Raw genomic sequence first — 14973 nt, 5'->3', positions numbered from 1 at the left:
CTCCCGGGTTTATTCTTAACTTCTTCATATCTCAGCCTCGACAGATAAAAACAAATTAATGGGCGGTAAGAGCAACTTCTCTCCCAAATCATGAAATACGCTCGTTGCCACGACATCTTTATTGGTGTGTATTTTCCCTGAGATCAATTTCCCACTTACCCCTTTAGACACCTTGAAGTGATTTTCTATCGCTCTCCAGACAGTAACTTTGAGGGGTCCTTGAGTGCTTTCTTGCAGACATTTCATTACCCTAACTAGGTAACATCGTCAGTGTCAGAAGGGAATGCAGTTGGCTGTCAGTTGACATTCCGGTGTCTTGCCTGTCTGTGCGGGTCTTAGAAGTTGTCAGGCTCCGAGTTCGCTACGGAGCCCGTCAGCTCTGGACACACCTCGCAGCAAGTCAGCTGGCAGTGGAGAGTATCAGTGGAGAATATTAGTTCTGCTGATGCCGGATCTGCATTGATTCTTGTGTGCTAGAGCTGTGAGCTGCAGGATGGATTCTGAAACAATGGGGTTAGAAATGGCTTTTTTTCATGTGTTGATGTGGTGAATATTGTTAGAGTGGGTTGGGGCACACATAGGTGGCAATTAAGCATTGAATTAAGACATGGTGAAGGTGGCACCAGGTGGGTATGAGTTAGTGAGGGTCAGAATAGGTTAGGAATGTAGACACGTTACAGGGTTAATAGCATTTAGAGATAATAGGTTAGGCGTGGCCAGAACTAGAACCGGGTATAGACCTGAGTGAGGTAGGGTGTGTGTGTCTCATGATAATAAAAGGAAAGAGAGCAAACTCCAACCCAACACTAACTTTGCCTGGCTTTTAGCCCTTCTTGCCTGATTTAGAGTATTTGTTGTTTGCTGATATGTTGAATAAACCATCATTGTCCTAAAGAGGAGCTGGAGTTTGGATTCATTTAAAGACAAATCTTCACTACTCAAGGAATGGCTGAGAGAAGTTCTTTGGTTGGGCTGTTTGCTGATGGCTCTTTGACAGTTTTTTTGGGGGGGGGGATTAATTTACTGGATTGTTGGTCTGAAGTTAATCTGGAGGTGCTGGAGTTTTTTTGTTTTTTTGGGTGTGGGGGCTGGTTGATTGTCTCTTCTGCATAGTCTATAGATGTTGTTAACGTCCATGTGTCTATGGGTGGCTGATTTGTCAGAGTGCCAGGCTTCTAGAAACCCCCTGGCATTTTTGGACCCCGGCCTGGTCACATTTTCCCAATTGAAAGGATAAATCTGTCTATATGTTGTGAAATTAAAGAATTTTTGTCCTGTTGGCGTTTGTGGATGTGTTCTACCAGTCTTGAGAGGCCTGCGTCCAATGCAGAGATGGGGCCATCTGGGAGTAATTGCTGACTCCGGAGCCTCCAGAGTCTGGCAGCAGCGAGGCAGAGGAACAAGGGAAGCCTGTTCCCAGTGCGCGTGTGCGCAGAGCTGCTAGAAGGCGAGAGCAGCTGAAACAAAAAGGGGCGACTCGGGAGTAAGGCTGGGAGGAGATTGCCTCTCCCATAAGGGATAAAAGTCAGGCCAAGATGATGAAACCTTTGCAGGAAGCAAAGTTGTTCGTTCAGTTCAGATTCATTCTTGAAGCTCTTTGTACTTTGGTTGTTGTTGTTTTTTCTAGTTCATTTGACACTTCTGTTATTGGTAGCACCTCACAGGAAAGAAAAGGGGGGTGCTTATCTCGAGGGACTGTTTGAGATTCATTACCGGCTAGGAATGAAAACAATTCCCAGCATTGCAATAAAATAAGACTTGTTTTTAAAATGAGCACATGGATAATTACGGTCTCGGAAGCCTTGGTCAGAACACCCACAGTCCTCCTCCTCTTCCCCCTCCTCCTCCTCTTCCTCTCCTCCTCCTCCTCCTTCCATCCTCCTCCTCCTTCTCTTCTCCCTTCTACCACTGATAACGTTACCTAGTTGGGTCATGAAACATCTGCAAGAAAACCACCAAGCTCAGAGAGCGCCGAGGGACATCCCTTTTGTAGTTGACGAAGCTTACGGTTTCCTCGCTGCAGTCTCCTTGGTTCTGTTTTTTTTAACCCCACGCCTCCGCTTTTTCCTTTCCAGCACAACAGTGTCGAGAATGCCATCGCGCTCCCGCCCGCCAACACTCTTTCGGTTGCCGCCACCCTGGCTACCACCTCTCCAGCCACCAGCCTGGCCAGCACCACCCACAGCCTCGGCCTGAATGCCGCCAGCGTCTCTCTGCCAATTCCCACCAGCCGGGCTGCTCCCTTAGCGTCTTCAGGTTCGCAATCTTAACCGATCGCATGGCTGTAGCGAGAGAGGATTTGAGCCCTTGAGCATTGAAAACAGGATGCTTTTCTTTAAAAAAAAAAAAAAGACTGGCTTTTTAAAAAAAAGCACGCTTTGCACACGGCCTACGAAATAAAAAAAAAAATGCCTGGCTTTTTAATGCATGGAAATATGTGAAATTCCTCCACGTAAAGGGTTAAGTAGCCTTAACTACTTAAGAATCATCAGGTAACACACTTAATGATTGTCATAGGGTACAATAAGCAATCAAATCAGATAGAGATAGATAGATAAATAGAGAGAGAGAGAGAGAGATAGAAAGGAAGGAAGGAAGGAAGGAAGGAAAGAAAGAAAGAAAGAAAGAAAGAAAGAAAGAAAGAAAGAAAGAAAGAAAGAAAGAAAGAAAGAATAGAATTCTTTATTAGCCAAGTGTGTTTGGACACACAAGGAATTTGTCTTGGTGCAAATGATCTCAGTGTACATAAAAGAAAAGATACATTCGTCAAGAGTCAAGAATCATCAGGTACAACACTTAATGATAGTCATAGGGTACAATAGAATTAGAATAGAATGGAATAGAATAGAATAGAGGAATGAAAAATAGAATTAGAATTAGAATTGAATTGAATTGAATTCTTTATTGGCCAAGTGTGTTTGGACACACAAGGAATTTGTCTTGGTGCAAATACTCTCAGTGTACATAAAAGAAAAGATACATTCGTCAAAAGTCAAGAATCATCAGGTACAACACTTAACGATAGTCGTTGGGTACAATAGAATTAGAATAGAATAGAATAGAATGGAATAGAACAGAACAGAACAGAATAGAATAGAAATTAGAATAGAATTCTTTATTGGCTAAGTGTGTTTGGACACACAAGGAATTTGTCTTGGTGCAAATGCTCTCAGTGTACATAAAAGATACATTCATCAAGAATCATCAGGTACAACACTTAGTGATAGTCATAGGGTACAATAAACAATCAAATCATAGTAGAAACAGTCAATATTGATTGTAAGGATACAAGTGACAAAGTTACAGTCCTACAATCACAAGTGGGAGGGATGAGAAGTTTAACAGTAATAGTAGTGCAGACTTTGTAAATAGTTGGACAGTGTTGAGGGAATTAGTTGTTTAGCAGAGTGATGGCTTTGGGGAAAAAAACTGTCCCTGTGTCTAGTTGTTCTGGATTAGGAAGGCATTGTGTGTGAGACAGCATGCATCAGTCCATGGGCAGTTGGGGAAAATATGGACCTTTTATATACTCTTTCTGGGCCTTGTAATGGGGGACGTGGTGTGCTTGTAGATGAGAAAGGTCGGCAGTTCGACGGTTCGAATCCCTAGCGCCACGTAACGGAATGAGCTCCTGTTACTTGTCCCGGCAGCGTCTGCCAACCTAGCAGTTCGAAGGCATGAAAAAATGCAAGTAGAAAAATAGGGGACCCCCTTTGGTGGGAAGGGAACAGCGCTCCATGCGCCTTCGAAGGCATTGAGTCATGCCGGCCACATGACCACGGAGACGTCTCTGGACAGCGCTGGCTCTTCTTTGGCTTTGTAAGGGAGATGAGCAGCGCCCCCTAGAGCCAGAAACAACCAGCAAGGTGTGCGAGGAGAGGAACCTTTACCTTTACCCTTACCTTAGAATGGAATCCGTATTATCCTCTTTCTCTTGCTAGTCAATTTCCATTTATTCAAAAAAAATAATTGTGGAAGTTAGGGTCACGTTCATGCAGCAGTTATTGGGGGATAGAACTTCCTGTACAGGTAATCCTTGACTTACAACAGTTCATTGAGTGACAGTTCCAAGTTACACCACCATTGAAAAATGTGACTGGCGAGCGTTTTTCACAGTTACAGTCTTCGCAGCATCCCCACGCTGATCACGTGATCAACATTCAAATGCTTGGCAACTGGCACGTACTTAGGACAGTTGCACTGCATTGTTACATGCGACAACATGTAACAACTGGGTTATTATCAGCTGCAGGGATTCAGGAAACAACTGGGGCCAAGAAAGGTCCATAAGATGATAAAAAGCTCACTCAACCCATGTCCTGCTTAGCAACAGAAATCTTGGGCTTAATTGTGGTTGTAAGTCCAGGACTAGCTGTGTTGCAATTCTTCCAGGAGATGTCAGTTTAAATTGGGTTTACTCGTATCTTCTGGCTCCCCTTCAGCGTGGGAAGCACTGAATTCAAAACTCGACGATTGGAGATGTTTCCTCCAAAGATGGGTAAATTTTTGTCGTCAAAAATCAGAGAAGGTTGTTTTGCAAAATCTCTTTTTTTTTTTTTAACCTTCCAACAGGAATTTTCTGGCAGCCTTTTGCAGAAATAATTGCTTTGTCTCCCACCCCCCCAGTTTTCTTTTCAGCAAACTCCTTGCCTCCCTTGATTTTGATCATTTTCACTTCATGCAACACAGGTAGTCCTCAAGTTACAACCGTTCGTTGAGCGACAGTTCAAAATTAAAACAGCATTGGGGGGAAAAAAAACGACTTAGGAAAGTATTTCATGCTTGCAACCATTTTTAGCATCCCCGTTTGGTCAAAATTTGGACGCTTAGCAACTGACTCGTATTTACGACGGTTGCAGCGTCCCAGAGTCGCACGATCCCATTTTGTGACCTTCTGACAACCAGAGTCAACAGAGAAGCCAAGATTCACTTAACACCCATGTCACTCATTTACCATGGCAGTGGTTCACTCAACAACTGTGCCCGTAAAAAGGTTGTAAAATGAGGCCAAGTGTCTCACTCAGCAACAGAAAGCTTGGGCTCACTTGTGGTCGTAAGTCGAGGACTACCTGTATTCTCAATTGTCTACATTTCAAGCAGATTTGTCTACTTTTGGTTTTGTCTTAAGACCCATTTTAATCCTGTTTCAATCCTGTTTCAGGTTCTCTAGTCCAGGGGTCGCCAGCCTTTTGGACCTCAGGGACCACCAAACTCATAATTTTAGACCCCAGGGACCACTAACTGGTTCTGTGGGTGTGGCCTAATTTGTGGGTGTGGCTTGGTAATCATCTGACTGGCTGGGCATGGCTTATATGTAAATATTATAAATATTTATATAAATATTGAATTTTTTATATAAAAAAGAGCAACTTTTACCCCAAAGCAGGCAGGCAGATTGAGTTGTTCACAGAATCACAGATTCATTCAGAAATGTATCTGCCATTGGCTAGCTCAGTCTGTCACATAAAATTTGCTTGCAAGCAAACTCACAAAATTAACTCACAACACACCATGCATGTAAATATTGAATTTTTTATTTTTAAAAAGAGCAACTTTTACCCAAAATCAGGCAAAGCAGGCAGGCAGATTGAGTTGCTCACAGAATCACAGGTTCACTCAGAGATCTACCTTTTTGCAATCTGCTACCTGAGTCTGTCACATAAAATTTGCTTGCAAGCAAACTCACAAAATTAACTCACAACGCACCATGTATGTAAATATTGATATTTTTTTTAATAAAAAAGAGCAACTTTTACTCAAAATCAGGCAAAGCAGGAAGATTGAGTTGCTCACAGAATCACAGATTCATTCAGTGATCTATCTATCTGCCATTGGCTAGCTCAGTCTCTCAAATTTGCTTGCCGTGAGTCTGCACTGAATTTGCTTGCAAGCAAACCTTCAGTCCTAAGGAAGGTTCGACTGTGCTGAGCTAGAAAGCAAGAAATCCAACCATTTCCTGCTTCCTAGCTAATCTAAATCTCCCAGCACAGCAGAACAGATGATGGTTGGAAAAAGGGAAAATAGAAATTTAGCAGGCAAGTTTGCCGGGTAAGGAGTGAGTTGGCGGGGAGGGTTCCTGCAGGCCATGTGGGCGGTGCAGCCTTGTGTTTCTGCACAGTCTGGATTAATTACTTTGGGGTGGGGTGCTCTGGGGGTGAGATTTCTCTGTGGCCCCCCAACATTTTCTCATGGCCCACCAGTGGGCCGTGGGCCGTTTCGACACTTCCGGTATTTCCAGAAGGCCCGTTTTTTGACCTCCAAAATTTTCTCATGGCCCGCTGGTCGGCGACAGCTGCTCTCGGGCAGCCTTGGTCATGCTTGACCTTGGCAGAGCCTGGGGTAGGCATGGGGGGGCTCTCGTGGTTTTCCTTCACTGCTCAGTAGAATTGGATGCCATTCATCACGGTATCCTGAGCTCCGGGATTGGAGATGGCTCTGCACTCAGTGAGAGCTGGCGAAGAGTGGGGGATGATGGAGAGATTGTTCCCTAGGCCCCCTCCTCTGTGGCGGTGCTGTGGGGACCTGCTCTTCCCGCCCACCCCTTATTCAACATGTGCATGGAATCATTGGCCCAAAGGTGGTTTTTTCTTCACAAAAGGCAACCTTTTCTTTTCTTTCTTTCTCTTTCTTTCTCTCTCTTGCTTGCTTTCTTGCTCTTTTTTTCCTTCTTTCTTTCTTTCTCTTTCTCTTTCTCCCTCGTGCTTGCTTTCTTGATCTTTCTTTCTTTCTTTCTTTCTTTCTTTCTTTCTTTCTTTCTTTCTTTCTTTCTTTCTTTCTTTCTTTCTTTCTTTCTTTCTTTCTTTCTTTCTTTCTTTCTTTCTTTCTTCCTTCCTTCCTTCCTTCCTTCCTTCCTTGGTCTTGCTTTCTTGGTCTTTCTTGATCTTGCTTTCTTGATCTTACTCTTTCTTTCTTTCTTTCCTTCCTTCCTTCCTTCCTTCCTTCCTTCCTTGGTCTTGGTCTTGCTTTCTTGGTCTTTCTTGATCTTGCTTTCTTGATCTTACTTGCTTTCTTGGTCTTTCTTGATCTTGCTTTCTTGATCTTACTCCTTTCTTTCTTTCTTTCTTTCTTTCTTTCTTTCTTTCTTTCTTTCTTTCTTTCTTTCTTTCTTTCTTTCTTTCTTTCTTTCTTTCTTTCTTTCTTTCTTTCTTTCTTTCCTTCCTTCCTTCCTTCCTTCCTTCCTTCCTTCCTTCCTTCCTTCCTTCCTTCCTTTTCTTATCCAAGAACTGAAGAAAGCTTCTCAAATGAGAAGCAAAACGTCTTCAAGAAAAAAAAATGAAGTCCAGTTGCCTTTTGAAAAACCTCCCTCCCTCCTAACATTTTGCTTCTCACCCAAAAAAAGTTCCACAGCGAAGAAGCTTCTTGGATGAGAAACAAAACATCTTCAAGCCAAAACATCAAAAAGTCCGGCGGGCTTTTGAAAAAGCACCGTTGGGACAACTATGACCTGGAGGACGGAGACTCTCCATAGAGATGAAATCATGGGGTGGTGAAGTCAACCATCGATTTGGGGTTCACTCTCCTCGGTATGCTGATGATCTCTAATTATATATTTTGAGCCCTGGGCCAGCCAGGTGAGCCAGCCAGGTGAGCCTGAGCCTTTCTCTCCCAGCGCTTGAAGACTCTGCTGTTTTTGTAATGGGAGGAACCATCTCCGACTCAAAGCGACCGAATGATTTTGGATTCTAGGGTGCACCAGGACTGAGCACCTTCTCTCTCTTGACCTTGGATGGAGTACAGGTCGTCCTTGACTTACAACTACTCCTTTAGTGACCATCATTGAAAAAGTAACTTGCGGCCGTTTTTTTCGTACTTAGAGCCTTGCAGCCTCCCTGTGTCACGTGATCAAAATCCAGATGCCTGGCAACTGGCTTGTATTTACGACGGTTGCAGTGTCCTGAGGTCACGCAATCCCCTTTTGTGACTGTCTGACAAGCAAAGCCCGGGGGAGAAGCCAGACTCACTTAAGGACCGTGTGACTAACCTAACAACTGCAGTGATTCACTTAAGAGCTGCCGCCAGAAAGGGGGTAAAACGAGGCAGAATTCGCACAACAGCAGTCTCGCTTAGCAATAGAATGCTTGGGCTCAATGCTCGTCGTAAATCGAGGACTACCCATCGCACCTCTTCATTGGTGAATGGCACATAATCCAATCTCCTTCCTGGACTCAAAGCTGCTCCATCAGCCGGTGGTAGCTGTGGGCCAGGAAGACCCGCACTCGGGTCTCTCTCTGGTCTGCCAGTTGTGCCCCTCTCTCAGTTGGGAGGTTTGACTGCTACAACACAGCCTACGTGGGGCTGCCCTTGAAAACCACCCGGAAGCTTTTGAACAGTCCAGAGCGCAATGACGCAAGAAAGAAAGAGGATGCGGAGGTTTTGCAAATTCTCTTCTTGTGTCTAGAAATCCTTACAAGGAGACGTCCTTGAAGGAACAAGGAGCAGCCTGTCTGCCCAGCTGCTTTAGAATAACTGAACATCAGAGTTGGAAGGGATCTTGGAGGTCTTCTAGTCCAACCCCCCGGCTCAGGCAGGAAACCCTATACCAGTGACGGGGAACCTTTTTGTTGTGGTTGTGCTGAAAGCGTGCGCGTGCCAGCACCCACAATGCAATGCGCCCTGCCCTCCTCTTGCCCATGCGTGCACAACCCCTTACCCGCACTGCGCATTTTTCGCCCTCCTGAGGGCTCGAGGGAAGCCTCTGCAACCTTTGGAGGCAGAAAAAGTGGCCCGTTTCGGGACTTCTGGTATTTCCAGAAGGCCCATTTTTTTGGCCTCCGAAGGCTGCAGAGGCTTCCCTCGAGCCCCCCCAGGTGGGCGAAAAAGGCCAACAATCAGCCGGGAGGCGCATGCATGCACAATGCAGGTTAACTTTGGCTGGGGCTCGCATACCCGCACGAATGGCTCGGCGTGCTACCTGCGGCATGCGTGCCATAGGTTCGCCATCCCGGCCCTATCCCGCTTCAGACAAACGGGTGTCCAGTCTCTTCTGGAAAACCTCCCGTTGATGGTACACCGACCACTTTTGGTGGCAAGCTGTTCCACTGGTGAATTGTTCTCACTGTCAGGCCATTTCTGCCTGCCCCTCTGGAATGGCATCTCTGGCCTTTAACTAGGATGTTGGTAGCCCTGTTTTAGAACCACGTATGCGTCCATGGTGCCCCTGTTTTGCCATAGTTATGCTGCTAGTAACTGCCATTCTGTTTTTATCACAGAGAATACATGGAATCACCGAGTTATGGGAACCGTAGCACCGAAGTTTTAGCTGAGTATTATGCTTACGGAACCAAAAGCAAATCATTCTTGTGATTAAACCTCATTCGTTGTTGTGTGACCAGAAGCACACAATTGTTTGAGGTTTGCTTGTATCAGTGAGTTAATTCAACCTTCTAAAGGTGGGTGTGTTAAACTGTGCTTCATGTGATAGATAGTCCTCGAACTGACAATCACCAGTGAGCCCAAAGGTTTCGTTGCTAAGCGAGACAGTGGTTCAGCAAGTTTAGCCCCGTTTAGAGTAGAAAAAAGAAAGAATGGAATAGAATTTAGAATAACAGAGTTGGAAGGCACCGTGGAGGTCTTCTAGTCCAACCCTCTACTTAGGCAGGAAACCTTACACCACTTCAGACAAATGGTTATCCAGTCTCTTCTTAAAAACCTCCAGTGATGAAGAACCCACAACTTCTGGTGGCAAGCTGTTCCACTGGTTAATTGTTCTCACAGTCAGGAAATTCCTCCTTAGTACCAGGTTGAATCTCTCCTTGATCAGTTTCCACCCGTTGCTTCTTGTCAGGTGCTTTGGAGAAGAGCTTGACTGCCTCTTCTTTGGGGCAGCCCATGAGATATCATTTGAAGTCTCAGGTTCTCTTGTGAACAACCCAGAGTTGTTGAGAATCGGACTGTACACAAATGGAATATTGTAAATAAATTTCATCATGGCTAATCCCGTTCTTGTTGGCTATAAATTTAACCACAGAAGCCTCCACAACGGATGATTTTTGATAGTGCGGAAGGCACTTATTGGAAGTTATTGTGAGTTTGAAAGCATAGGAAGTCCTCAACTTGCAAACAGTCATTCGGGGACCGCTCGCAGTAACAACGGTGCTGAAAAAAGTGACTGAAGAATGATTTTCACACTTAATGACTGTCGCAACATCCCCGTGGTCCCTTAATCAAAATTCGGCCACTTGGCAACCGACTCACATTTATGACGGTTGCAGTGTCCCGGGGTCAACGTGGATTTCCCTTTTGCGACTTTCCGACAAACAAAAAGTCCACAGGGAAGCCGGATTCATTTAACAACCATGTTCCTAACCACAGTGATTAAGGGCCAGATTCTGGCAAGACAGGTTGGCAATATGCGGCCAAACTCCACCACCACCTGCTTAGCGTCAGAAGATTTTTTTTTTGGCTCGGTTGTGGTTGCCAAGTTCGAGGACTTCCCTGTAGCCTGGTTCATCTGAGGGAAAAAAAAAGAAAGATCTCCCAACACGTAACCAATGAGATTCCCTCCCACTCCTCAAGATTATGTTAAGTAAAGAACTTCTCAGTTGCTCTCCAATGGTCTGTGGTGATCCGAGAAGACTTCCAGTGAAAACAGACAGCAAAACAGAAGACATTGGGGCGGGGATCGGATTGGAGCGGGGTCTGAGAACCAAAGTGATCTACTGGATCTCTTTTTGCTTGCCACAACCTCATAGATAGATAGATAGATAGATAGATAGATAGATAGATAGATAGATAGATAGATAGATAGATAGAGATATAGTTGATATATCTGTCTATCTTTATATATGTATGTATGTATATTTATATATATGTTTTCTTAAGTTTTCGCGGGTACTTACATCTATGGCATTCAGCTTTGTTTGGGTATTTTCCCACGTCATTATAGTTGTGCTTTTAAAGTTGTAGCAACGTTTCGGCAGAATCTCATCTGCCATCATCAGGTTTCTGTATTGTGTTCGTCTGTGAGTCAGACTTTTACAGTGGTTTCAGTTTTAAATTTGGGGCTAGCCTACTGCTGTGCCAGATACTGCTGTGCTAGTCCCAAATTTAAAACTGAAACCACTGTAAAAGTCTGACTCACAGACGAACCCAATACAGAAACCTGATGATGGCAGATGAGATTCTGCCGAAACGTTGCTACAACTTTAAAAGCACAACTATAATGACGTGGGAAAATACCCGAACAAAGCTGAATAACATACACGTGTATATGTATGTATGTATGTATGTATGTATGTATGTATGTATGTCATTCAGCTTTGTTCGGGTATTTTCCCACAATGACGTAAATATATAAAAATATAAATATAATTATAAATATAATTATAATATATATATATATATAATATGCTTATCTATATGAGGTGATGTTAACCTGCCAGCTATTGCAATTTGTTGCCTTGCTCGTGACCTTGTGGTCGGCCTGGTATTTATAGGATATATAAAGGCAGAGATCTTTGTAATGGTAGCTTCATACATACATGCATACATTATTTATTTATTTATTTCAATTTTGCAACAATGATATGCTGGTTGTATCAGCACGTTTTTTAAAAATAGACCTGATGTTATACATCAGGAGTCCCCAAACTTGGCAACTTTAAGACTTGTGGATTTCAACGCCCAGAATTCTCCAGCCAGAATTCTGGGAGTTGAAGTCCACAGGTCTTAAAGATGCCAAGTTTGGAGACCTCTGTTACACATCCTAGTTATGACCATTTTGATACAGTATAGTCCTGGGGTCAGCAACCTTAAAACAGTCAAAAGAGCCATTGAAACCCGTTTCCCATAGAAAAGAAAACGCCGGGAGTCACAAAACCCTTCTCGTTGCCTGACTATTTCCTGAGTGGCCACAAAACTAGCCTAAGTACTTGAATTAAACATTCTGTCTTCTTCTGAAACTTTCCTTGGATGTACCCATGGTTGGCCTACCAGGAGTCGAAAAGCTCGATAAATCATGTGTCGCCAGGTGTCACACACATTGGCGGTTGTGACACATATTTTGAGCCGACAGGGAGCCCGCGGCAGACGGATGAAAGAGCCATACGCGGCTTCAGAGCTGTGGGTTGCTGACCCCTGTTGTAGTGCATAGAAAAAAAAATAAGAAAAAAAATCTTGATATATGATACAACATACTTTTATCTATTGTATATCCATGGTTAGAACATGCTTTTCTATACATTGATCACTCTATATATTTTGATTTGCAATGTCTTCATTGCCTCTTTGTTGGGATTGGAAGTCACACCAAGCTTTCTCGAGACACCGCCTGCCCTCTCCTTTGCTGCTTTCCCCATTTGCTAAGGATGGTTTTTTTAGTGATTTTTATTGTTCTTTTTCCGCTTTAACAGACATTAATCTTGATTTTAACAGTATTGTGTCATCGTTATTTTACAAATTATTCCACACATCAATCTCGTACAGATATCTATATTGATACATCTTTATATACAATCATTTTTATCTATAATTTTTTTATTACCTTTACCTTTATTTCTATTATTCAGCCAATTATACCGATTATACCAAATTTCATAATACTCCGACTCTTCTTTCTCTTTAAGTTTTAATGTCGATTTGTCCATTTAGGCACCGTCTAATATTTTTTTGAATTATTAATTCCTCAGCAGGCAGATTATTTTGTTTCCAACATCGTGCGTATATTATCCTTGAAGCTGTCAGGACGTGTAATAAAATATATTTAATCTTTCTGTAATTCCCTTTGACTATTCCCAATAGAAACAATGCCCGTTTAAATTCTGTTCGTTCTTCCACTATCTCTTGTTAGCCAACTCCATATTTTAGTGCAATATTTCTGGGCTCCCGGGCATGAGCACCACATTTGGTAGAAGGTACCTTGGTTCTCTCTGCCTTTCCAGCATGTTGGATTTATGTTAGGGTACATTTTGGCTCGTCTCATTGGGGGCAAATGCACCTATAGAACATGTTATACATATTTTCTTTATAGGGCGCTGGTCTTATTAACGTATAATTTTTAATTCCACATCGTTTCCCAATCTGCTAAGTCTATACTACGTCCAACATTTTTTACCCGTGCTATCATGCAGGATGTGTTTTGTTTTAAAGGTGTTTCTTTTGATTTGCAGGCAAAGCGCCCCCCAACCTGCCCCAAGGTGTCCCCCCCTTGTTGCATAACCAGTATTTTGTTGGACCTGGAGGGCTGCTGCCTGCCTACCCAGTAAGCCATTTCCTTCCTTCCCTCCCTTGCCTCGCCCTGCTACCGTTGGCTCTGGGGAGGGCTCTGGGGTGGAGGTGGGCCAGCCATTCAGTTGCAAAGAGCCCGGCACAAATTTTTCCTGGGGAAGGAGGAGGAGGAGGAGGAGGCTGGCGTGCAAAGGCCCCGTGAGACCCATTTACAAACTTCAGGCACAAGACCCCCGAGGTCTGCCCTGTTAAATCAAGGAGAACATACTTTGGCCTGGCTTTTGATGCAAGCAGTGTACAAGGTGAATATACGTGTCCCTGGAGAATGTGGCAGGATTCAGTCCGAGTCGGTTGTGGGCAGCGAAGGTTTATTCTTTCAAGCTTTTGAGCTGGTGCTGGAGTCTTATTTCTCTATATCTTTGTATCTCTTGTCACTCTCTGTGTCTCTTGTCACTCCCTCTGTGTGTCTCTTGTCATTCTCTCTCTCTGTGTGTGTCCTGTCATTCTGTCTTTGTGTGTGTCTCTCTCTCTCATCACTCTGTCTCTGTGTCTCTTGTCACTGTGTGTGTGTGTGTGTGTTGTCACTCTGTGTCTCGTTACTCTCTCTTGTCACTGTGTCTCTGTCTCCTCTGTGTGTGTGTCTCATCACTCTCTCTGTCTCTTGTCATTCTTTCTCTGTGTGTCTCTTGTCTCTGTCTCTTGTCATTCTGTGTGTGTGTGTGTGTGTCTTGTCACCCACTGTGTCTCTTGTCACTCTTCCTTTTTCTCTCTCTGTGTCTCTTGTCATTCTCTCTTTCTCTCTGTGTCTCTTGTGTGTCTTGTGTCACTGTCTCTGTCTCTTGTCACTGTGTGTGTGTGTGTGTTGTCTTGTCATCCACTGTGTCTCTTGTCACTCCCTTTTTCTCTCTCTGTGTCTCTTGTCATTCTCTCTCTCTTTCTCTCTGTGTCTCTTGTGTGTCTTGTGTCACTGTCTCTGTCTCTTGTCACTCTGTGTGTGTGTGTGTGTGTCTTGTCATCCTCTGTGTCTCTTGTCACTCTCCCTTCTTCTCTCTCTGTGTCTCTTGTCACTCTTTCTCTCTCTGTGTCTCTTGTCACTCTCCCTCCCTCCTTCCCTCTCTCTCTGCCCAGAATATGTGCCTTGAGTTATTCCACATATATAAAAATGTAGCATATAAATACAGCATGTAGAACAGCCAGAGGGATGGGCTCCAGCACCAGCCCCAAAGCTTGGAAGAACAAACCTTCAGTTCTGGTGATTCCCCTCAGATTGGACCCTGCAATCAGTATAGGGTCTGCTGGGTTGGTATTTCCCCAGGACGTGTATATTACGTGTTCTCCTAAGGAAGAGATGCCACGGATTGAATCTGGAGATGTGTAGGGCGGTTACGATCTTGTCTATGGGTTGCACACTATGGCCCCCCTATAGAATTCAGAGAACCAGCAAAGAAGAGGAAGCCTTCCATTCACAAGTAATCCCTGACCTGAATCTTCTCGGACTCAGAACTTACTCGATTTGCAATGGGGCCCTTGACGATCTCTGAGCTTAGCGGTTTCCTTGCAGACATTTAATTACCCAGCTAGGTAACATCATCAGTGCTAGAAGGAAGTGGGGTTCATGGAGTGAAACACCAACCTTGTGATTTGCGTGTGTGTGTTTTTTCTGTCTTTAAGCAGATTTATGGTTATGACGATCTTCAGATGCTCCAATCCAGGCTGCCTGTGGTAAGTGACGTTTTTATTGATGCTTTTCTCACTACGGAGTCTTTAAATATGTATATATTTCTAATCTTTTATTGAAAACCATCGGAA

The 14973-nt window shown here is 43.9% G+C and overlaps 1 protein-coding gene across 2 annotated transcripts in view; it reads left to right on the top strand.

The window, feature by feature from the left end:
* Positions 1-14973, top strand: part of UBAP2 (ubiquitin associated protein 2) — a 132913-nt gene that overhangs the window by 92833 nt on the left and 25107 nt on the right. The window contains exons 19-21 of one of the 2 annotated variants that reach the window (XM_087927587.1): positions 2076-2256; positions 13107-13198; positions 14839-14886. In XM_087927587.1, coding sequence (XP_087783713.1) covers positions 2076-2256; positions 13107-13198; positions 14839-14886 — 321 coding nt within the window. Of the gene's footprint in view, positions 1-2075; positions 2257-13106; positions 13199-14835; positions 14887-14973 lie in introns of both variants that reach the window. The other variant, XM_087927586.1, reaches the window with a different exon arrangement.

The sequence above is a fragment of the Pseudonaja textilis genome, chromosome 2, assembly GCF_049901715.1.
Source record: "Pseudonaja textilis isolate UNSWEBS1 chromosome 2, rPseTex1.2, whole genome shotgun sequence".
NCBI classification, from domain to species: domain Eukaryota; kingdom Metazoa; phylum Chordata; class Lepidosauria; order Squamata; family Elapidae; genus Pseudonaja; species Pseudonaja textilis.
This window is presented reverse-complemented; position numbering and strand designations above follow the sequence as displayed.